The 25,402-nt window shown below is 42.8% G+C and overlaps 1 protein-coding gene across 1 annotated transcript in view; it reads right to left on the bottom strand.

Annotated features, from left to right (window-relative positions):
* Positions 1-24,305, bottom strand: part of LOC306982494 (copine-5-like) — a gene marked incomplete at its 3' end in the record, with an annotated part of 83,227 nt that extends 58,922 nt beyond the window's left edge. The window contains exon 1 of the mRNA XM_079582430.1: positions 24,154-24,305. Within this exon, the coding sequence (XP_079438556.1) occupies positions 24,154-24,281 (128 nt within the window). The 5' untranslated portion in view covers positions 24,282-24,305. The remainder of the gene's footprint in view (positions 1-24,153) is intronic.
* Positions 24,306-25,402: the final 1,097 nt, after the last annotated feature.

Below are 25,402 nucleotides of genomic sequence, written 5' to 3'. Positions count from 1 at the left end.
ACCTGGGCTCACAAAAAAAAAAAAGCAACGCAGTGCAGGCCATGCGCTCGTTAAGTTTCATTTTCGCTTTCCTCACACACCTTAACTGTTTTCACAGATGACCATATATGGGCAATTCCAGAGATGCCGTCTGTATCTATAGTAGAATATGTGACCTTGATTTGAGTCAGTATAGAAGTCTTACCTACTACACTTACTGACACTGAAACTAGATACATCGAATTCATTGAAGTCATTGAAATAATAACATTAACTCTCTTGTTGAATCAGAATCCTCAAAGTAAGGTCAGTCACTCTTTTGTCCGCAGTGCAGTCAAATTATGTGAAGATTTTGAAGAACTTTCAAATGAAATCCTAAACCTTTGCAAACAATCCTTCTCAAAATCCCAAACGGTTACGGCTCTTTGTGCCTGCGTATTTCCATGTAGCGGCTCTCGTCATATGCAGATCTGAGTGGCATTACGTGTTCATGGAGTCCACGGGGGGAGGGGGGGGGGGGGGGGGGGGGGTCTGCCTTCATAAGCCTCTCTCTGTCCGCTCCCTCTGGGCCTCTCCTGTTTCTGCGTGGAAGTAGCAGAGATATGGAAACCATAACCAGCTGCTAACTTGCCCCGCGCCGGCTCAAATCTGTGGAGTGCTATCTGGAGTGCTGCGTGTATGCAAATTCCACGTCCGGGGGGGTAAACTGCTCTGCATCCCCCCCCCACGCCAAGAGAATTCACCGTGCAGCTTCACAACATCCGCCCTCCGCAGGCCCAACGAGGGCGCTGTGCGGGTGGTCACGGAAATTCAAGAAAACGGACATCGCAAAGTGAGCAAACCACGAAGGTTGCGATTATTGAGGCCATTTAATTCCTTTGATTCCCCTTCTTTGAGGGAAGAAAGGACATACTTTTTAAGGAATTAAGAGAGAATTGACCACTGCGTAGCATCAGGGAAGTGCGTACATGGGAATGAGTTCGGTGAACGGCTGATGCTCATGGATGATGGTTCGGCTACTGGAGCGAGAGCATGTGAACGAACTGAACTAACTCGAGGTAAATGCAGTCTCAGGTCAATCACAAGGCGCTCCAACAAGTGTGAAAACAACCTATGTCTAAACCAAAAAAAAGTGCCCTCAGTCACGCAAAACGACCAAAGATGTTGTTAGCATTTGGCCTCTCCTAAATGTATTCCGAAAGCTCCAGACGGGGGTGAAGTTAGAAGGGACCAAGCTCTTCCACGGGCACTCACAAAGACCAGACAGGTACGTATCAACTCGTCTTAGCTCAGGTAAGAACATATCACAGTATGGAAAAACGGTCACCTGTTCCTTTAAGGCAACAATACTGTCCCGGAAATGTAAATATTAGGGCTGGGACAATCCTATTTCGTCACGATCCGATACGTAGCATGATACTCAGGGGCTGATACTGGATCTGATACGTATTGCAATGCAGTAAGTAATTATAATAAGTCATATATTTACCTTAAAATGTGTAAAAAGTAATGTGTCCAAAGTTTATAAACCAAATACAAATTGACATTTATTGAAGTGTTAAGATGGAAAAGTGCATTAGTGCATTTAGCTTGTCGCGGCTAGCTTGTTAGCTCCGGGAAAAAGCCACTCGGCTATGACCCATTGTAGATGAAATGTGAGCAATAAAGTCAACAAGCCAGGCTCCATGTGTGATCATTGTTAAACGGTTCTTTATTTATGTGGTGGTTTTATTGACTTTATTTGTGCATATTTCTCGTTTTCACGTGATGACTCGAGGTTTAGCTTAGCATTAGCTTTCTCCGGAGGCTCTGTGCATCATCAAGGCCATAAGACATTCCTAGCGCAGAACCAGACACTGAAATAAGTGTTCTTGTCACCGGTTTGAATCCTGGGTGTTTCGGGAACAGAAACACTGATGTGTGTCTTTGTAAAAGTCTCAGAGCTGCTGTAACTCCGGCTCACAACACATGAAGCTAATCCTCCATGATGACTGTTTACATCTTAGGGCTAGACACTGCGGGGAGGGGGTTCTGCTGAGGGGCAGTGGTTGGTTACTCGGCTGGTGACGAAAGCTCGGAGGCGTCTCCAGGAGGTGGGGGCGTTCCTAGGAGGACTCAGGCAAACCTATCCCTAAAATGGCCGCCATCAGAGTTTTTACAGATTACTCAAAAATACGTGAATGTGCCAAGGCAACACTTCAGGCATGTTTTTAATGAGGGAATGACATAATGATGTAAAGCTTGAAAAAGTCCATTTTGCATAATACCCCCCCCTTTAAAAGGAAGTGACAATATTTCGATGACGTTGACAGCCTTGAGACAGTTATCGGGCATGGACGGTTTTGTTGCAATTCTCGTGGGGGGAAAAATAATGTAAATCGTTCAGGCCCATGTCAGTTGAGCAGACTCGTATCATGGAGTGGCCTAATCATGGAAAGTCCCCGCACTCCGTCTCCATGTGTGATCCATCTCCTCCATTGAGCGTGTGCACTTCACTGTCGCCTGGTGAAAAGGACAATCCAGTAATGGGCTCAGCTTGTGGTGGCTCCGTAAGACCTTTGACCCTCGGAGCTGGGCGATGGTTTGCCCTCTCTCGCCTCGGGACGTGTCTGCAGATCAATGGAGGAGTGTCCGGTGTGGACCGTGTGGACTGGTAAGTCATCTCATTGCCTTTGACTAGTATCGGCAACCTGAACCTGCGGCCGGACGGAGACATCTCAAGCTCTCCATTCAGCACATGAATATTTAAGCTTCATCACATCAGACGATTCTGACACCGAAACACAGCTTGTTCAAGTCGTCATCTGTACTGGGTTGTTTATAGCAGTAGAAGGATTTGTCAAACATGGTAAAAAGGTCTAGTCTAAAGGCTCCAATGTAAAATAACCAGTACAGATGATGCACATTCTGTTCACTTTCTCCTATTGATCAATTGGTCATCTTACCAAATGATTATTGATTAACTGACTGTGTCGCATTCATTTAAACAAGAGCGTTGTCTCAGAAATAAGAATTGCTAAACAAACGATTGAACAGAGACTGACTTAGGTCTTCATGTCAAAAAGGTTTCATTAGAGCTCGGCGATATATCGATACTTAAGATATGTCGATATATTTTTTAATGAGATACACTGCAAAAAGTGAATATCAAGCATTGGCTTAAATGACTTGAATTGAGGAAATGTATCTTGTTTTGAGCGGTTTTCACTCATTTAGACACTTTTCCTGATCGGACCAAGTTCACTTTGCTTATTTGAGGACATTTCAGACCAGTTCTAGGGTAAATCTCGCTTGAAATAAGAAAGTAAAATTGCCAATGAGATAAGATCAATTTTCTTACCCCATTGGCAAAGAAAATGACCTGAAATAAGGACGAAATGCATTGAAACGAGTCAGAAACATCTCAGAACAAGTTCTTCTTAACTAGTCAAAACAGCTAAAATTTGGATTATTATGCTCAAATTGAGATGTTTATACTGATCTAGTTGATTACTTTTTGCAGTGTATGGAATTAGACCATATCCCGTATATCGGGAAATATTTCAAATTCAGATAAGCTATTAAGTTAACATAAAGAAACAGGTAATCTCGAGCTTATTTTTGAGTAAGTTTATCTTAAATTGAGCACTTTATTTAGTTAACTCTTTATATATAAATGCTGTCCTCAGAAAAAGAGTGACCTATTTTATCCAAGATTTTTATTTATTTATTAAATGTGCAAATTTCATAGAGCTTTCATTAAAACTACTCGTATTTGGCTTTGACTTTGACTTAACATTTCATTTCACTGCTCGGGATATATAGCGTATATCGATATTCAACCAAAATATATAGAGATGTGACTTTTGGTCCATATTGCTCAGCCCGAGGTTTCATGCACAATTCAGGCTTAGAAACATTCTTTTAGGTACTGCAGCATTTATATTTTATGTTCTCAAACCTGAAAAAATATTGCCCAAAATATCGACGGTGAAAACAGCATTGGCCTTGGATAAAAAACATTCTTTATAATGCTGTGAATGCGATAACTGCAGCTGATCTTGACTGGAGTCAGGACGGAGGCTTTAGGAGCAGGCGTTTCAAAATTTAACATGAAGCGTCTCTGTTGCTTGAGTAGACCTTGGCAAGGCGAGGCTCAGGCTTCGTGTCTTGGATTAACTCCGACAAGTTGTAGCATATACAGTATGCAGCCGGCAACACATCATACAAGCCAAGGAGGAAGAAACCCTCTCATGAGAATCACAGTTTTTCACTCTTTTTAGACGTTTTCTGCCGGACTATAAACACATAATTTATCACACATCAATAAGGTCAAGCCAAAATCAGGGCCCCTTGGGTGTTTATTCACAGGAAATCAAAAAACGGCACTCGTTTGCTAGCGTTAGCATCTGCAGCATGAAACCCTGCCCTGAAATAATATTTATGTGAAGAAATTATGATAAGAAGTGAGAAACTGGACTAGTCAGGATTTCCAATTGACATGGAACGCCCTCTGTAGGCACTAGTGGGAATGACAGTCCACAAAAAGAGTGAGATTGTCTATTAGCATATCTAATATATATATATATACCGATACCACATGCTTGTACTCATACTCGTACACATTCATGAGGTCAGCGCACCTACGAGGCGCAGCTCTCAGCTGAGGAGAGAAGAAGCAACAAACTGGAGAATTCTGTAGAGTAAATACAATATTCCACATAGAGCTGACTTTATTACAGACTGCGCTCTCTAAACCAGAGTCTGTGCTGGATTTAACCTGAGCTAAATGTTGTTAGTGCTGCAGCGTCTGCAGTGTTTACAAGATACAGGCTAACGTTGCTAACTCGCGGCTAGCAGTTTTGGCCATTCTGACACCGTTTTATGCCCAGGGGTTTATTCTTCTGAAAAACTAACCCAGCGACTAAAAAGTCCTCAGAAAATCCAACGTAAAGACATACAGCATGTTCATATTGAGCGAAAATGAGCTGCAGCAGAACAATAAAACACTGTAGCTGCTCGCTAAGATGCTACAAAACACACGAGAAAATCTTCACGAAGCTGAAGTAAAGACGAAAAGAGACCATTTAAGTAACATCTCAATACTATTGTTAAATAACAATACATAAATGAATAAAGCACAGGCATTGGGCTTTTCTGTCTATGATGGACAGTGCAATAAAAATTAAAAATGATATTGAATGAAAAAATAAATAAATGGCATCAGCACAATTCTAATATAACTGCTCTTAAATGTGTCGCCTACTTTACTTAAGGAAATGTACATGAATTCAACTAATTACAAACCAATCTGCTGTGAAAAAGTAAGAATGTTGAAGAAAATGCCTTGTACTCGTATCGGTATTCGGTATCGGCGAGTGCTTAAATCCAAGTACTCGTATCGTATCGGTTTTAGAAAAAGTGGTATCGGTGCATCCCTAATTCAAAGCCAATAAATTCAGCTGTTCCACATGTTTTCGTTTCACACCGGGCACGACTTCCAATGACAGCAGCAGCTTCATCCCATCCCAGTCGCGTAGCCTTTAGCAGAACCCCGTATACACGCCGCTCTCCTCGCGGTCGATGTCCTGTAATTGGAAGTACACGCCAAACAAAGTGCCCCATCGCCTCGCTCGCTCTGTGATACACCGGCATTATCGCTTATCAATATTATTTTTAGCAGCTGGGGCCCGTCCAATTTGCTGACCCACTTCGACGCGAGCCGGTCTGTCTGCGCGAGCTGGCCGGGGGAGAGAGGCAGGAGCTCCACGAGTCTAATAAGGTTTAGATTGACTGGAGAAATAAAGAAGGAGAGAGAGAGAGAAGGTGAATGTCTGAGGTTGTAGATTCCATTAATTTTTTAAAGCCAATTGAGCAGCTGCCCTCTCAATCTGACCAGGAGCGAGCTCGTTTGGCAAGCGCTGAGAGGAGAAATCGTGGCATCTTTGTCGAATCGTCTGTAGTTCAGCAATCCGAAAGACCGCATTACTTTTCGGAAAGTCCCACGGGCCTTTGCGTAGTTACAACTCCGTAGTTTTGTTAAATCAATGTTCCCATGTAGGTTTCTAGGACATCGCTGAATCTCAATGGTCTAAGGATCAAGACAACGTCCACTCATCTTCAGTCTGCGTTCGTCATCTCCAGTTCAAAGTTCTGCACAGGCTACACCTTTCCAAAGTAGCACCTTCCAAAATGTTCCGTGGGGTGAACACAGCTTGTGATTGGTGCGGCCAGGAACAGGCTTCACAAGCTCACACTTTTTGGAACTGTCCCAACAGTTTACTGGACTTAAATCTCTTAAATTGGTGTCCGACCCAGCACTTTTTGGAGTACCCCCAGTAACTGCTAATCCTAGGGAAAACTGTGCTATCTAGAAGATTGATATTACTAAACTGGAATTTAAAAAAAAAACTCCAACCTATATTCATTTGTTACATGACGTAATGAAGGATGTTCCATTGGGGAAAAATATATTTGAATTAAAAGGCAATGTCCCCTCCTGGAGCCGCCACCTTAATGTGGTGGAGGGGTTTGAGCGCCCGAATGATCCGGGAGCTTTGTTGTCGGGGCTTCGTGCCCCTGGGTCTCCCTTGGCAAACAGTTCCAAGGAGATGGGTCAGACAAAGGGCGGTTCATAAGCCCCTTATGAGAGACCAACAGGCCTGTTTAATTATGAGGCCGTCCTCCTGTGGACCCACCACCTGCAGGAGGAGCCATAGGGGCTGGTGCAATGTGATTTGGGCAGCTCCAACGGCTGCCCCCACGACCCGGAAACGGAAACGTGGAAGAAAATGGATGGATGGATGGATGGATGGATGGATAAGATAAGATAAGATAAACCTTTAAACCTTTAAAGGATGGATGGATGGATGGATGGATGGATGGATGGATGGATAAAATGGATGGATAAAAGGCAATGTAGAGGATTTTCCTTTGACATGCGGTCCGTTTCTGGGGTACTTTAACAAGTTCAAGCAAGCAAGTTTATGAATGAGGAATAAGTTATGGGCTGAACCCCCCCACCTGCCCCCTCTCCACCTCCCTTTTATTGTTTTTTACTATTTTTTTTTTAATTTTTACTAGATTGAAGTTTGGTGTCTGTAGGAACAAAAACCTAATTTTGAGAAAACGGGCCTTAAAGGTGCATTATGCAACTTTTTATGTGAAAAAAAAAAGTTGATATTTCTGCACATATGACCTTGTAGTGACTCAGCAGCTGTATAATTGGTCATTATGGCACCTCCACTTTTGATCACAATGGTCTCTACAACACTCCAGGATCAATTGTTTGGAAGGTTTTCACTGCTGACGTTTTCTGGCGGACAATAAATAACATGTTTATCACACCAATCAAGTCAAGCCAAAATCGAGTTTTTTCCACAGCAGATTGTTCAGTAGAAGCGAAAAACGGCACTCGTGAGCATGTGCAACATGAAGCTAACGCTAGCTTCCTGGTTAGCATTGTGTTTATGGGCTTGTTGAACCACTTTGCTCCTCTCCATGTCTCTGTATTTTTGTTTAGTAGAAAAATATATTCAGCATTCAGCTAACCCTGGCTTCTTCAAACATGACCACATACTATGGGCCATTCCAAAGATGCCGTCATCTTATGTGCATCTCATATTGTGCGGCCCTTACAGTCACACGAACTTGGAATTCCGTTATAATTCAGTTCCAAAAAATGAAGGTTTTTTTGGAATGTAATCCGAACACTGGTCATAGCCAAAAGTCGATATACAACTGAATCTTAGAAGATGCATATATCGATTTTTCACCACAAGAACACACAAGACACAAGAACAGATGCATTCGATGACATTCTGAAATATGAGTCCACGGTGCAGGTTTGTTATGCCTGGCCTTTTATGACATGAATCCCGAGAGGTGTTCCCATCTCTCCCACCGTCTCACTCCCACACAACAGGGCGCAGCGGCAGACGCAGACCGGATTAGATACCCGGGCTCCAATATCTATTAATGACTTCTGCTTCTTCAAGTGCTCCTCCGCTCTCAACGAGGCACACGCTGTACAGTATCCAGGGCTGCACCCGGCTGAGGAGGGGTCTATGCAGAAGGCTGTTCGCACAATGCACCTTGATAGATCGTGGACAACCATGGTCACCAGACAGGTCAATATATACCCTTCAATACGTCGCAAGAGTCAGAGGAGAAACAGCCGGCAGCAGCAAGTCTTTGAACTGGACACAGTGTAAAAATCTGAATGAATAAGAATTGCCACAAGCAGCGTTTTTAAATTAGAATTTAAACTTAAACCTCGTTCTGTGCCTTCACTGAAGGTTCAGAGGTGAGCTCCTCTCTCCTTTTTCTTGTTTTTCTTTCCAGATTAGCACTCCCACACAGTGCGAGTCTGAGCTAATTATCACAGCTCCAGCGAAAGCTCTGCTGCCGCTCTTCCATAAGAGCATGTCACACCGCACATAGAGAAAGGAATATCGACACAATATAGTCTGAATGTCTCCCACTGTGTGTTTAGGTTCAAACCTGGAGGTGAGACCAACACCTTTCCTTCAGAGTAGGTGTGTAAGAGTTTACTACAGGGACAGGGTGTATTGCGCTGATCACGGTTAGTAACCCTCTGCTCCATCACTGTGTGGCACGGCGCCAGCACCGCCTCCTGCCGAAGGAGCCTCCAGCGCATCGTGAGAGCAGCGGAGAAGATCTGCGGTGCCCCTCTCCCCTCTATTAAGGAGGTGTACTCGACCCGTCTCACCCACAAAGCCGTCAAAATTGCCTGGGACCCTTCGCAGCCATCACACAAACTCTTCAATGTTATGCCTTCAGAGAGGAGACTGCGCAATCTACGGGTCAGTTCCAGTCGACTGAGGGACAGCTTCGTACACAGGGCCATCGGGAAGCTGAACTCCCCACCCTCCCTCCCACCCCTCTTCCCCCTCCCCCCACTCCACAATCAAGGATGAGAGATTCACATGGTTTGACAAATAATCTTGAATCTAATCGTAACCGATAAAGAGTCCTTTGCCCAGTTAACTGTTTCATATTGCTGGAGTAATCTCTACAGCATTTGTTATTTTACAGAAGTAAAACAAAGCAGAGTGGAGACAAAAATCCGACGGGCCGTGTTTAACTTATTGCACAGTGTAATGATGACAGCAGAGAGAAACACAATTAGCGCACAGTGATGAGGCGACAAGACACGTGTCCCACACATGAACAACCACCTACAAGAGGTGTAGAGGAGCGAAACAAGACACATCCTGCCTTTACAAACGGAGAGCATGAACGCTCCATCAGGGCCTGTGCAGTTTACACAAATGAGTGCGATCAAGGGAGAGGCTCGAGCAAGGGCAGATGTACTATAGGCTACTTGGTTGGCTTTATATTTTTGCACAAAAAATGCCAAAAGACAAAGATAACGTAGAAACGACCTTATGCGTCATGGTCATGGAGATATAAACGCTCATGAGATCACTTAATGTCCTCAATCTAATGCTAATTCAGACCGCACGCTTCTTACACGTGAAAATCGCGCCCAAAGCCCCTATAGTTGTGAACGCACCTCAGCTCAAAGTGTGTTCTTAAAGGGATATTTCAGGATGTTTGATATGGGGCCTCATTTCCTAGTTATCCAGAGTGTTGCTGATTTCTGGAGATATTTATTTTTGTAATTCATGCAGTTCTTATATTTGAAGAGTTTCGTGGCGCTAGGCTAGAGCATGTCTATGGTATCAGCTAGCCTGCATTAAAAACAGTGTGACCCGCTCCACTGTGCACCTGAGGCAAATCACTTATAACACCAGACTAACCATATAAATGTCTGTGTCGATTTTTAATTTTCGGAATATAACTGACCTTGCATCACATGAATGATCGCATTTTGACGGACTATTTTCTAGCAGATCACTCCGCCGCCGTGTAGCTTATACAATCACGAAGCTGATGCTGCTCAAATATCAGTTATTTCAAATGCTAAATGGTTAAAATAAATTTATTGACACAGACATTTATATGGTTAGTCTGGTGTTATAAGTGATTTGCATCAGGTGCACTGTGGAGCGGGTCTGAATGTTTTTAAGGCAGGCTAGCTGATATTGTAGAAATGTGCTAGCCTTGTTGGACATTATGTTTGCCTGGATACTTCATTCGCCTGAACTTTACATTGTCATATTTGATTTCTTTAATGTTGGACGCAGCCCTGTGAAGCAACTCCTGTTGTGATATTGGGCAATACAAAACCATTGATTGATTGATCACTGTCTTACACTTTATTTGTTAGAGAACGCAATACTGATCTTTAAGCAAAATATCCAGTAGATTCACTTCCGTAAGCCCCTCCCACCGCTCGTCACTTGTTCCACTGTTTCATGGATGTGTAGGACCTCAGGAGGAGCTTTTAACTCATTGACTGCCAATGACGTCTATAGACGTCAATTGGGTTTTTTAATGGGAACAGCTGCTGCAAAGCCTTGAGCATGTCTGGTGTTAAAATCTTAGTTGACTCAATAAAGAACTCATGACTCAATAAAGAACTACAGGTTCTTTTATTGAGTCACTCTTTGGTTTTCTCAGCTTTTTGGTCAGAAAACAGCATTTTGGGTGATTTCACCGATTGCTAAATAATGTCATAGAGAGACATAATAGAGATATTATAGAACCTTTCTGCTCTGAAAAAGGCTCTCATGATGCAACTGCATTTTGTGCCTGGAATATGCAAATTTAACCAAATACATTATGATAGAAAACATCGAAACTCAAAATGTATGATCAATTTTGTCACCACGACCGGTATCTTCGTGGCGAAGGTTTGGAGAGAAGAGAATTGTTTCGCGCTCAGACGGAGGTGGCCGAAGCTGCCGGCGCACCTGAATGGAAGCTAATTGCTAATTGCACATCTCCGAGGCAGACAGGCGTAAACATGCGAGCGCCGCTCCAACGAATCAGAGCCACTGATCCCTCTATAGTCTCCCCGCTTCACCACAGAGCGCTGGAAAAACACTGGATACTTTCTGTTTGGGCCCGTTGCGTTCACGGCATTGCCGAAATTGATGTCATAGTGTCAGATGGAGAGAGCTGCCGGTGAAGCACACGAGTGAGTCACTGCTGTTTTGAAAGTCCCCTCTAAATAGAAAACCCGCTCGTCTGTAACCTCATCATTTTTTGTGAGTAAGAACAAAACGGTTCGAGCAAAATCTGCAAAATTGACTTCTTTTTTTTTTTTTTTTTATAATGTTCCGTCGTCAAAAACATACATGGGGAGGAATTTGGCTTCATTCACACTATTTGGCACCACAATCCAGGCTTCTCCTATTCTCTACAAAGACGTTGCAGGATTACTTAAAGGTGCTAGATGCAAGTTCGCCATTTTATACTCACTACTGCCACCTCAGGCCATATGTGTAACTGCACCTTCTATATTAAGCTCGTGCATGACGGCAATTCGGGCCGAAGTGACACATTTTTGAGTGACCGTACAGGATTTTAGAGGCAGTTGTGGTGAACAGGTCTGAGCTCATGCTACACATTAGGACATGGCTGGAACATGTAGGGGGAGGAAAATACATAATTTTAACATTTTTAAACTCCTTATAGTCCCATTAAGAGTTGCCTGTGGCTGTGAGCATATTAACCAATGGGATACGACATGGAAGCGAGTGGTTTTAGGACGCATCAGCTAGTAGAGCAGAGACGAAGGTGAACCATCAATGTTGTTTCTGCCACAAAAACTTAAAGGGATATTTCAGGATTTTTGACCTCATTTCCTAGTTATCCAGAGTGTTGCTGATTTCTGAAGATATTGTTTTTGTATTTCAAGCAGTTCTTATGTTTGAAGAGTTTCGTGGCGCTAGGCTAATGCAAGGCTAGCGCATTCCTACAATATCAGCTAGCTTGCATTAAAAACAGTCTGACCCGCTCCACAGTGCATAACGCCAGAGTAGCGATGTAAATGTCTGTGTCGATAGAATAATTTTAACCATTTTGCATTTAAAACAACTTATATTTGAGCAGCATCAGCTTCGCGGTTGCATAAGCTACACAGTGGCGGAGGGATCTGCAAGAAAATAGTCCCTCAAAATGCGATCATTCATGCGATGCAAGGTCAGTTCTATTCCAAAAATTATTCTATCGACACAGACATTTATATGGTTAGTCTGGCGTTATAAGTGATTTGCCTCAGGTGCTCTGTGGAGCGGGTCAGACTGTTTTTAATGCAGGCTAGCTGATACCATAGAAATGCGCTAGCGTAGCACAAGCCTAGCGCCACATAACTCTTCAAATATAAGAACTGCATGAATTACAAAATATATATATATATATCTCCAGAAATCAGCAACACTCTGGATAACTAGGAAATTATGCCCTATGTCAAAAATCCTGAAACATCCCTTTAAGGTCACAAGGAGTTATTAGCACTGAGCAACTGGGTTCAGATTTTTTATGGTAGGAGAATCCCAACAGGTCAATGTGCACTGGCTGTTCTATGTACGTTGACAAGAATATGTTCAGTAGATGGCAAAATCCCTCCTCTTCTTTCTTAGAGAAGATAAAGCATCAACGAGGACAGTGAAGAAGATTTGTCGTCGCCCCTCATTCTCCAAGCTGATCACACGGAAAAGCATTACGCAGGTACAATCTTGTTAAGTAACGTTACCATAAAAAAAATGCTTTACTTGCAGTATGCGCCATAGCTACTGTGAAATATGGAGGTGGCTCGCTGATGCCACTGGATCCAGCAGAATAAAGTGAAGGTTCTGGAGTGTCCATCTCAGTCTCCTGACCTCAACATCACTGACACACTGTGGGGAGAGCTCAAACGTGCCAGAGCCCTGTCTTAGACCCTTGGGAATGGACGGACTTAAAGCAAACCCGATCAAGCAGGTCCCTGTTGCCTCATCTGTGACATAGATCTATTATTAAACTTTCAGAATACGTCTGTTTAGACCCTCACCACTCAAAGCTGTCAAACCAAGGAAGCGCAATAAAACGCTCTGAGCCAGCAACAGAGAGTGACTCACACAGAGCCAATAAAACACTCTGACACGATACACACACGCACACAGCCGAGCAGTATTCCAGACTTTGAAACTACGGGGATTTTTAAAGGTATTTCTCAAACACATTGTTATTACAATGTCTCTCCTTCTGTGGTTCTCCCCGAGGTTTTTCCGTTTTCTCCTTGGGTTTTTGAGTTTTTCCTCGCCGTGCTGGAGAGTCTAAGGACAGGGGACACCCGCACCGCCCGTCGCACCTGCTGCCGACGCTTATTGGACATTATGTTTACCTGGATACTTCATTTGCCTGAACTTTACATTGTCATATTGATTGCTCTGTTTGATTGCCTTAATGTTGGACACAGCCCTGTGAGGCAACTCCTGTTGTGATATTGTGCTGTACGAAACCATTGATTGATTGATTACTATCTTTCACTTTGTTAGAGAACGCAACACTGATCTTTAAGCAAAATATCCAGTAGTTTCACTTCCGTAAGCCCCTCCCACCGCCCGTCTCTTGCTCAGCTGTTTCATGGATATGTAGGGCCTCAGAAGGAGCTTTTAACTCATTGACTGCCAATGACGTCTATAGACGTCAATTAGGTTTTTTAATGGGAACAGCTGCAGCACAGCCTTGAGCATGTCTGGTGTTAAAATCTTAGTTGTGCTGCCTAATGCTTCCACCTCATGACTCAATAAAGAACTACAGGTTCTTTTATTGAGTCACTAGGTGGCAGCATTGTCTGCGTACTGGTGAATGAGAGTGTGAATGGGTGACTGGTTCCTTGCTGGAAAGCGTTTTGGACCGATAGAAAAGCGCTATATAAGTTGAGACCATTCATTTACTATTTACACCACATAACATTTCTCCCAATAAATAGAAGAGTAAGCATTTATTTTACTACAGACTACAGAAGTGAAACAAAAAGCATCACAAAAAATGTCCATCAAAAAAAAAAAAAGGTAAAATTGTTATATATAGTATAATTGTGTTAACTATGTTTCAGCAAAAATTGTGTCTAACAGCATATTAATATAACACAAATCTCAATGCCCTGAATGCTATGTGTGCCACATCAGCACAGCTCCGATCGTTGCATGTTCTCCACTCGCGGCGGAGAGAATCCATCTCTGTGAATGCCAACATCAGCCTATCAATAATGCACACGTACATCTCCGTCGCGCTGCTCCTCAAGCTAAAAACAAGCTTCAAAGCCTGCCATACTTTCTCCACATACATACATTTGTTTCTTGTTGACTGAAAAAAGTACCGCGAAGTGGGGCGGCGCGGCTCAACGGAATCGAGAATCCCGATAGTGATACTTGTATTATCGGCTGGAAAAATATATATCACAGAATTATTGTTATCGCAATGTTGTGGCGCAATATCCACATCGAACCAAGCCACAAAATCACAAGAAAACCACTGATATTTACAAAGAAAATTGTGCGTATTTTTTTTTAATCGTTTTGATTACGATTGCTTACGATTTAAATTTAATTGAAATAAAGTGGGTGGAAATGTATTGTAATATCACAAGCTTTGTGCATGGATTGTTTCACAGCAACATGATGCTAACATCCTCGGGTAACGATTGTCTCCTGTCCTATTTTTTTTGCTTCCGATGCTGATACCAAGAGTTGCTGTGAACAGAATGGTCCTACTGGTTCTCCATTATAGTCTTGTCTTTTCTTGCAAACAAGATGTTACAATTATCAATCATCTCTACTAATAAACTGTAATGTTTTCGTAATGTTTACGTTTTGGGAGGCACTAAAGGTTGCATGAATAAACCAGAGGTACAGCATGTCCATATTCATTAAAGGAATAGGCCACCGTTTTTACATACTGAGATATGTTCTTACCTTAGCTTTCACGAGTTCTTTAGGACCTGTCTGGTCTTCCCCCGTGCCTTCAATCACGTAAACACAGCACAGACGACGTTAGCATTTAGCCTCTCCCCCTCTCCTCTATAGCTCCAAAACAGGTCAAGATAGAAGCTACCAAGCTCTTCCACGTTTTCCCACTATATTGTAAGGCGTAATAATACCAGGAGTAGTTCGAAATCCGCGCAGTAATCTTCACTTTACCGTGCGGATGCCAAATTACTCCTGGGATTATTACGCCTTACAATATAGTTTCCCCTTTTATCCGCTTAGAAAATCCACATTGTTTAATTTGGTGTAATTATACTTTGTAGTGGAACACTTCACGTAACCATATTTAAATAGGGAAAACGTGGAAGAGCTTGGTAGCTTCAATCTTGACCTGTTTTGGAGCTATAGAGGAGAGAGGGAGAGGCTAAATGCTAACGCCGTCTGCGCTGTGTTTACGTGACTGAAGGCACGGGGGAAGATCAGACAGGTCCTAAAGAACTCGTCAAAGCTAAGGTAAGAACATATCTCAGTATGTAAAAACGATGCCCTATTCCTTTAATACTTAGTTGGCAGAAGTTGTGTTTTTGAAATGGTGAGAGCCAAAATAGGTAGGAATCAACAGCTGATACCATTTTTTTTTCAGGACCGTCTCTGATACCAGTATCGGCTCACTGCATCCCTAGTTCCAGGCAAGTGGTAACTGCTAAATTACTAAAGCTGCGACTATGAAAAATGTGTTGTAATAACTACAGCAGTGATGGGAACCTTTGATATTGATCTCAGCCTTCACTATAATGCCATTTAGCAGAAACATTCATATAACGTTAGCATTTTAATAGCACACTGTTAAAACCGCTTCAATGCTAAGGGGGAGTTAGCCAAGTCTCGCTGAAATACAGAAATATTTGAACATCATGTGACAGATTTACATTGTACAAAACGTTGCGTTTGTTGTAAACACTTCACTGGAGGCGACTTCTGTGCTCATGAATGTAAATGTTTTATCTTGAAGCTAAATCCTAACGTTAACACTAACTTGATGCAAATAAATGTTCAAATAGCTTTGCAGCCTTAGCTAATTTCCTTTCAAAATACTCTTGACTCTATTGATTCATTGTTTTATTTATTACCCTTTTTTTTAGTTTTAACGTGTGCAAAAAATGTGTACAGGAAATCGCCCTACTCTGACAAACAGGAAGTAAGCCACACAGTCAGGATAAAGTACAAATCTGAACGCAATAGTGGTCAGAAAATTGCAATGACATACTTCTTACTCATTCAACTCTTACAGATACCTTCATGAATGAGTGGAGCTTGGTGTGGCGCGCACAGACGTCAGCGGTGAATAGGAGAGCACCTCGTTGTGGAGAGTGCAGTAAAATTAGGTCAGGGACATCTCTGCCGCTGCCTCCGCTCATGTGAGGCAACAGAAAAAGCTTTGAATGTTTAACATTGGTAAAAGCGTCTTTCGGATGCTGCTGTGGCTCACGGGGGAGACGGGGAACGGCGTGGGCTGAAAGTGGAGTTATCTTCTATATGAGCTACAGTTTGCGAAAGTTGAGAGACATTGATGGAGTCATGCACATGTTTTCAAGTAAATCCACCGAATAATGACTGTGTGATTGAAATCAGAAAGGGAAAAAAAATGCCCCTTTGGTACGCACATCTGCAACAGTCAGATACCATTAGAGACTGGAGACTGTGGCTCAAACTAGCGGCTTCTCTTTGCTCAACAAATACAAGCATGTGAGTGACAAATGGACAAAAACAAGCCACGTTAGCCAAAATGAAAGGCCACCCATGTGTAAAAACTGGATAAACAAGATGTAGGTTTGAAATGCTCTGCTGAAGCTGAATGATTATGAGAAGATCAAATGTGCCGTCACGGCGCCGCTGCAGCAAACTCGCGTCATTTGCTTCCTGGTTGTTGATTTTCCAGTTGAGCTGAACCACCGACTGTCTGCAGCACTTAGTTTTGTTTTGCTGAATGCAGTTTTAGCTGGTGTGATTGTGAGTCTTAAAGAACCATTATGTAACTTTTAACGTGGAAACAAAAGTTGACAGTCTTTGACAGCTGTGTGATCGGTTAGCATGGTGCCTTTCTTTCTATGCATCAATTGTTTTTTAGGGTTTCTGCTCAGTTCCATCAGCAGTGAAAACCTACCAGAAACCCTGAAAACTATTGATCCTGGTGCGTCCTACAGGCCACATGATGGGAAGTAAAGGCATGTGCTAACCACTCACACATCCACTGGCTGACTGAAATGTCAAATACGCACTACTATCAGAAGTGAAATAAATGACGATCAAAAACTTGTAAAAAGTCACGATCTGGACATTTTAAATATTTCATTGCGTTTCTTTTTTTTAGTCTGAGGGGGCGTGGCGTTGCGTAGCGAACAGCTGTAAAGGCAACACTTCTCTGGAGCGCGTTTGACAAAACAGAGCGGCTATCCATGGACTGATCGAAACAGTTGAGGTTTGAGTTTTTAAATGTTTAAGATCAGTCCAAGGACGGCTGAGAAACATCCTGTTAAAGTCTTCAATCCGAGAACCAGGCGGTTTAAATGCACACACGACAATAACACGCAGTGTTTCAAAACTATATTGTCCTTGAAAATTGACTTGAAACGATTATATTTAGGCCTTTGCCCTCTTCTCATAACTGTCCAGAGAGGAGAGAGTTGGAGAGAGGAGTCAATCAGAAAGGAGAGTGTTTCATAAAACACTAATTATCTCTGAATCTAGAAAAAAATCTATGATTTTGATCAAAATTTAGACTGTTTAGCTCAGTTTTCTCAGGAACCAAGGAGCGTAGAATAAAATTGTTTCCACCTACGGAGAGCTAAGAGTCTCACCTTCCAAACATGTGTCCATAGCTCCATAGAATATGCAGTGCCGCTACAAATATCATCAAAAATGGTCTGGATTGTTGCACTCAACAGCTAAATCCCCAAAACAGCGCGACCTCAATGTGTCAAGCAAAAAATATGTATAAAGTAGTATTTCATGGAGCTGTTTATTCTTATTGAATTATAGAGGTGTTCCAGGCATGTCCTAGTGGGACAAGGCCTCGTGGAAGACCCAGGACACGGTGGTGGGACTATGTCTCGGAGCTGGCCTGGTGTCGCCTCGGGGTCCCCCCAGAACAGCTGGAGGAGGTGTGTGTGGATCGGGAAGTCTGGGCATCTCTGCTGAGACTGCTGCCCCCGCGACCCGGCCCCGGATAAAGCGGAAGAAAATGGATGGATGGATGGAGAATATTAGCATTTTTATTTCTCTTTTACACAACACTGGAGTGTCTGCAGTGAAAAAGTTTGTAATTGATAACTGATTTACGCTGTAACCCTAACCTTTTTTTGAGAAGGCGGTTTGATAGTAAATTGTGCTTTATAGTGATGTGAAGAGTAACTGGTTTCACAATTACTGTGGTTATAAACCCTCACGGCAGGTTGATCATAAGAATGTTAGGACCAACGGTAAAACGGTTTGACGTCTCATGAACCAAACTCTATTTGTGCCTAACGGTGCGCACTCGCCAGTGAAGGCTAAAGAAACAGCAACCAGTAAAAAAACTCCGCCTCAAAACACATGAAGCCAGCGGCAGGTTCATAATCCACAGTGCAGAGCAAATGTTCTCCACTTTCATGATAATTGCATAACGTTTGCCAAAGTCCCTGAATATATTACCGCACGCTGCCTACCTTGCAAAAACTGTTTATTTGGATGAAATCAACGTCTGCGTCCTGAGACCTTCATCAGGCAAATTGCTCAAAGGAAGAGTCCCAAAAGAACCACGTGCAGCGGCTTTGCTAAGGCTTGTAAAAATGAAAGTGAAACAATGGGAAATCAGCTTATTTCAAATCATTTCATTTATTTTCGTTGTAATAAAAGTGAATTATTAAGACAATAGATCTGAGGGGAGAGGCTATTATAGAATGTCTTTTGAAAACATTCACCAGTTTGCTTCCTTTAGATATGGCTAATAGAAATATTACATTTATCTACTGTTGATCATTTTTTAAAAACACTTTCTTACTTTATTTCAACACAGAATAATTGAATAAATAAACATGAGCATTTTAGATTGTGATCCCTATTTGCATATCTTCCAACTAACAATTTCAGTATCATGAATATGAATGTGAAAACATGCAGAATGAAACTTATGATCATATCAGGGCTAACCACTCTGCCACCACATGCTAGCACAGTCTTCTTACTCCAGCAAATAAAACCTTTTTGGACCACCAATGTGAAGAATACCACCAACTCACATAATCAGTTCACATTTAAATACAATTATTATAAGCATAGTCAACATTGCTCTCAAAGCCATCAAATGAAGACCTTGATTCAAACAACAAACAACTTTTGGTTCTTTCTGCCGTCCTCGTGCAAAATCGAAATGTGGATGTTTCAAAAGTTTGAACCCTATGTAAGGAAAGGCAACCTTCGGCCCAAATGCTGCTTTTCATCCATTCAAAAGAGCGACAAAAAAAATGGCAAAGGGTGCCGTGCGTAGCGACAACAGCTAGCAACACGAATGAATAATAGGATTGTCGCCATCATTCAGCGCGATCATTTTCCGTCCATGATTTCCAGAAAATGACTGTCTGATTGTGATTTAAAGACCAAAGTACAGGCTGCAAAAACTACTCTGATGTAGCTGAGAGACTTATGCACGTATTTGCGGCACAATACGCGGACCGACGCGATGTACAATCAAGAGTAAGCAGAGTAAATAGGAGTGAAAAGGAACCGCTGCCAGGAGAACAACTTGCAGTAATAACCTCAACAATCCAAAGGACGATTTCAGAGGAAGTGACTGGAGATCGTTTTCCCCCATAACTGATGCCACTGAGGGTCTGGGGTTGGCTGTCACATGGAGTATCAGTACTGCTACTACTACTACTACTACTTTGGTCGATTTCAATCATCGTCATGGGACTTGTATAAAAGGACTCATGAATCAGCTGCATGTATTTCTTTTGATCATGAAAAGATGAAGTTAAAGGGGCTGGATGCAAGTTGCCCATTTTATACTCACTACTGCCACCTCAGGCCATATGTGTAACTGCACCTTCTATATTAAGCTCGTGCATGACGGCAACTCGGACCCGAAGTGACACCTTTTTGAGTGCAGGATTTTAGTGGTGAACAGGTCTGGGCTCATTCTATACATTAGGACATGGCTGGAACATGTAGGGGGAGGAAAACACATCATTTTAACATTTTTAAACTCCCTATAGTCCCTTTAAATCGGTCAAGATGAGACACATGGGGCACATTGAGACTTTATAACCATTTTCTTGTTTGCCATAAACAGCTCGTATAGTTTTAGTGTTCGGACGAGATGACGGGAGAGTTTTGTACGTTAAATGAAACTGGAGAAAATCAGTTGTTACTGTTTGAGGCGCTGCGTGTATTGATTCTGATATCGTCAATCGATCGATATGAGAGCGATAAATGATTTTATTTGATATACTGTCCAATACCCATTAATAACAACAGAGAAAAACAACCACACATTGTGACAATCTGCCACGAACACATGGGGCACATTGTCACAGTGGATTGGCCGGTCTTTGGTGATGAATAATATATAATACTATTGAATCCAGTGGAATATTAACAGGAATAGGTGCCTTCTCAAGTGAAGTTTCTTTTAATTTATGTGTGACTCCTGTGTAGGGCAGGATACCATTAAACGATACCAGTATGGTATCGATCAAAAAGTTTAGGTACGACTGGTGTCAAAAAATAAAAGTACTGAATCCAGAGATATATCTAGACCAAGTTTTGACGCCTGTTGGGTCCAGGGACAGCATTAATGGAAGTGAGTCGATTGTTTCAGTGCCCCCGCTTTAAAGCAGTACTAAGTAACGTGTTTACCTTAATAAATCCTTTCCGTAGTCCCTGTGGGGGTGATACAAGTGTTTATGGGATGTTTGGAGGGTCTTTCATCTCCCCCTGGTGTCTCTGGCCAGAAAACCATGTTTGCAACTTGTCTGCCACCGGTGCGGAGAAAGCAATACACACTAATGGAATCACGAAGAAGCTAACAGGCTAACGGGCAAAGCTAACTGCGGGCTAACGTCACTTTAAACAGTATTTACAGTTTGAGTGAAAAAAAAATATTTCCATTGTATAATTGGATGCACAGTAACCCTCTCTCCCTTCGCCTTTCCTGTCAGCGTAGTATTTACTCTCCAAGACAATTAATAAGTTAAAAAATCGTAACTTGCTACGACACCTGCAGTTGCGCTTATGGCCTCTAGGGGGAAGAGTTACTTAGTACTGCTTTAACCAAGTGCATTTTCTCCAGTTTCGGCTTCATTCCAAATCTAAAAGTTTGCAGCCAATGGTAGTTAAGACCTACAAAACTCATCTAAAGGAGTCTTTTCGCCTTGCATTTTTATTGGTTTATTTGGTCGGGACAGTGCATGTTAAAGCCACACCGCGTACAATTTTACCCAAAGAATAAAATTGAAATTCAAGCTTTTATTTTATGACAGATCTTTTCAGCATTGAAAAATATCTCAAACAAACATGTCATTTTGCTGTGAGCGGCCTCAGCTCACCCAAAGACATAACATAACTTTACCGGGAGTGGGTGCGTCTCGTTTCCATGGAGATGTGACTAAAGTCAGCAGAATATGACATTTAAACAGGTTAGGTCCTCATCCGAATCCATTCTTTGATTACCCGATGCAGAATTAGCTTTTTCTGTGTCGAGCTTGTCATTATAGAAAAATGTTTTGTACTGATGGCATCAGTATAGTCCAAAATGTTGCGCAGTGTGCCTTTAATGAACAAACATGGATACATGCATGTAATAGGGCTGAAAGATGTATCGTTATCGTAATGATATCGAGATGTGAACATTCAAAGCAAGATATAAACAATATAGATTTTCATCAATAAAACTGCACTCTTTTGTATTGTTTTTATTTTTCAGAGAAATGCTTAGTTTTCACCTAACCCATATATATATCGTATCGTATCGAGATATCTGGCATGAATATCGTGATATAAAATTTGGTCCATATCGTTCAGCCCTAGCGTGTAAACAAGCCATACCGGATTGAAATTTGTTGCCCATACTCATTTCAATCCGTCGTCCCCCATGTGCACTTTCAAACACACTCTCGTTCATCCTGGCCTATTGTACATGTTTTTAGTGGTAGGGGAAACCTACGCAGACACGGGGAGACCATGCAAACTCTGCACAGAAAGGCCCCATCCAGGTGGGAATCGAACCCGGGACCTTCTAGCTGTGAAGCACGACCGCTGTGCCACCGTGCATTGTCGCAGTTGGATTTTTGCAATTTTTTCATTTTTTTTTTTGCCACTGTTTTAGTTGTGTGTGTTTTTCATCCTCGGTTGTGTCGCTCTTTAGACTCTTTTTTTAAAGAAGCTTTTAGATTTGGGTAAAGCCAAACTGGGGGGAAAAAAATTGCTCGGTTCAGGTGGGAGCTAAGGGGTTAAAAGTCTTATTACTAAAACTTAGGGCTGTGCAATTAATCGACATTCGATTACGATTTCGATTACAACAGTAAACAATTACAAAATTAGCATAATCGCAAAAAATCAATTCTATATATATATATTTTTTTTTTTTCAAAACATTTTTTTTTTTTTTTTTTTTTTGCAAAGCAGACTTGCGTTTTTTCACGGCACTGGGATTATTTTCCCTTCGCTTTTCTCGTGCCGTGGCTCATGCTTTTGTCTGACATAGAAACAAACGGCGCTGTGTGATGATGTCATCAGGCCGCGCTGCTCAGTTTGCTTGCGCAGGTGTGAGGGCCGGCCAGCAGGGGGCAGGTGTGAGGGCTGGCCAGCAGGGGGCAGGTGTGAGGGCTGGCCAGCAGGGGGCAGGTGTGAGGGCCGGCCAGCAGGGGGCAGGTGTGAGGGCCGGCCAGCAGGGGGCAGGTGTGAGGGCCGGCCAGCAGGGGGCAGGTGTGAGGGCCGGCCAGCAGGGGGCAGGTGTGAGGGCCGGCCAGCAGGGGGCAGGTGTGAGGGCTGGCCAGCAGGGGGCAGGTGTGAGGGCCGGCCAGCAGGGGGCAGGTGTGAGGGCCGGCCAGCAGGGGGCAGGTGTGAGGGCCGGCCAGCAGGGGGCAGGTGTGAGGGCCGGCCAGCAGGGGGCAGGTGTGAGGGCCGGCCAGCAGGGGGCAGGTGTGAGGGCCGGCCAGCAGGGGGCAGGTGTGAGGGCTGGCCAGCAGGGGGCAGGTGTGAGGGCCAGCCAGCAGGGGGCAGGTGTGAGGGCCGGCCAGCAGGGGGCAGGTGTGAAACAGGGACCTCTCTTTAATCAAGGCGTACTTGAAATCATTTGTACTTTTATGACTGTCCAGAAAACATAAAATATCAGCATAGTGTTTTGATTAATAAATAAATAAAATAAAGATAAGACTTTTTTTTTAAAGGCAGCAAATAATCGTTTGAATAATCGTGATTTCAATTATGACTAAAATAATCGTGATTATTATTTTTCCAATAATCGAGCAGCCCTACTAACACTACTGTTCTGTTTTCTGGTTCTAGATGGCAAATACTTTTGTATAGGTATAAAAAAAAAAAAAGCATTGTTCAGGCAACGGTATAGTAAACCAAGTATCGCCTATTGTTCAGAGACCAGCGGCACTACTCATGTGGAACGCTCCGCCGATGAGCAGTGTGAGAAATGTGACAACCAGCCCCGGTCCTACACCGTCCTGTAGTGTTTAGTCTACAAGCCATAGGTAACAGAAGAAGCACTAGAACAAAACACATCTCAAACAAATTGATGTTTTGGTTTTGCTTATGTTAAAAAAAAAGAAGAGTTCATCCTACGTCCGTTTCAGAATCGTTTTGGATATTTGTTACCGTAGCCTAATCTACAGACGCACTTGCGAAGCTGTGTATATTTGACCACGAAGAACCAGTTATACTTTCACGGCACTGAAACAGACCTGGTAAAAGAGAAATTTGCAAAGCATGCGTGTTTTTTCAATGGCGCAATAGCAATCAGTTTTTTTGTTTGTTTTTTTGCAAACGAACTCTGCACTCGTTTCACTTTCCCGCTCAAATCGAGGACAAACGAACTCACACGAGAAAATCGGACTTAGTACGAGATGACTTTTTGGAAGTGAAGGCGCGGAGCTCTCGCTGTCGGGGCGTCTCGGTAAAGGCGAAAAGACTGGACTGAACTAAACTCTCTCATCATCCTCACAAAAAAAGTCAAACACATCGTAGCCAAAATGTCGCCCACATGTAGCGCGCGTTTCGCTTCTGGGTGGGGCTCGTTCCGCACAACTTTCCCCCCTCCCACCCACCCACCCCCCTCTCCCGCGCCCAACTTTGCCCTCACCTGCAGGAGACGGTGATCTCCACTTTGGTCGCGGGGATGTTCCCGGTGAACGGGTCGAAGTCGTCCCCCGTAGACATGTCCTCCAACTTGTCCATCGCGTCCCCCTCCATCATCATCAGCGGGTCCATGACGGCAGGGGGGAGGAGGAGAGAGGAGAGAGGAGTCAACGAGGGGGGGGGGGAGAAAAAGGGGGGAAGAGCTGGAGAATTCAGCCGGAAGTTAAGTTCTGAAGATGATTTTTAAAGAAAGAAAAATCATGAGATCGAGTGCGCGAGCGGTGTCGGCGGAGGCGAACGCGCGTGTGCCCGGGCGATGTGCTCTCGGTGGCGCGGCTGCACGCTCTGTGCGCCGCGAGAGGAAAAGAGGAGTAGTAAAGGAAGTGACGGGGGCTGCAGACCGGAGCCGCCGCACGTTCACCGCAGCGGATTCAGGACGTCGCTTTCATTTGTTTTAATTGTTATATTGTGGCAGCGCCATCCGCTGTTCAGAAGGTGGAACGACAACTGAGTCCGAGACACTTCCGCTCAAAGGGTTTGTGTTTTAATATGATTTTGTGGCATTTTTTTTATGTAGTTGTTGCTAATATTAACCTCTTAACTCCCGCTTTAACCGAGCGCGTTTTCTTCAGTCCGGCATTACCCAAATCTGAAAGCTTCTTGAATAAGGCATCAATATAGCGATGTAAACGAGGCATTAATGAGGACGACAAAGCTTTTAAAAAAGAAACACATTCGCAAGATAAAAAGTGACAAAAACAAAAAAAGTGTTGAAAACGCCCAAAAAAAAGAATGAAAAAAGTGATGAAAAAGCAAAAAACGCAATAATAAAGTGGCGAAAAAGTAAATGCGCAACGTAAAGAAGCAACAAAAAAGTGACGAAAAATCTAAATATGGAGCCAAAAATATTACAAAAGAGCGCAACTAAAGAAGTGTTGAAAAAAAGAAAAACAAAACTGTTATATAAACAAAAAAAAGGAAAAAAAAAACGCAAAAAATGCAAAAAAGCTACAAAACTGTCAAAAAGCTAAAAAAAAACATGCAATGAAAAAGTGACAAAATAGCAACAAAACAGTGACGAAAAAGCAAATAACGCAACAAAAAAGTGATAAAAACGGCAATAATACGCAAAAAAACCTGAAAAAACGCAAGCAAAAAGAAGCAACAAAAATTGTTGTATAGACAAAAAAAATGCAACAAAAAAGTGCAACAAAAAAAGCATAAATCCTATTTATGCATAAATCCTATTTATT

The sequence above is a fragment of the Gobius niger genome, assembly GCF_951799975.1.
Source record: "Gobius niger genome assembly, chromosome: 24".
In the NCBI taxonomy this organism is placed as follows: Eukaryota; Metazoa; Chordata; class Actinopteri; order Gobiiformes; family Gobiidae; genus Gobius; species Gobius niger.
Note: the sequence above shows the minus strand (reverse complement) of the source record. Positions and strands in the feature narration are given on the sequence as shown.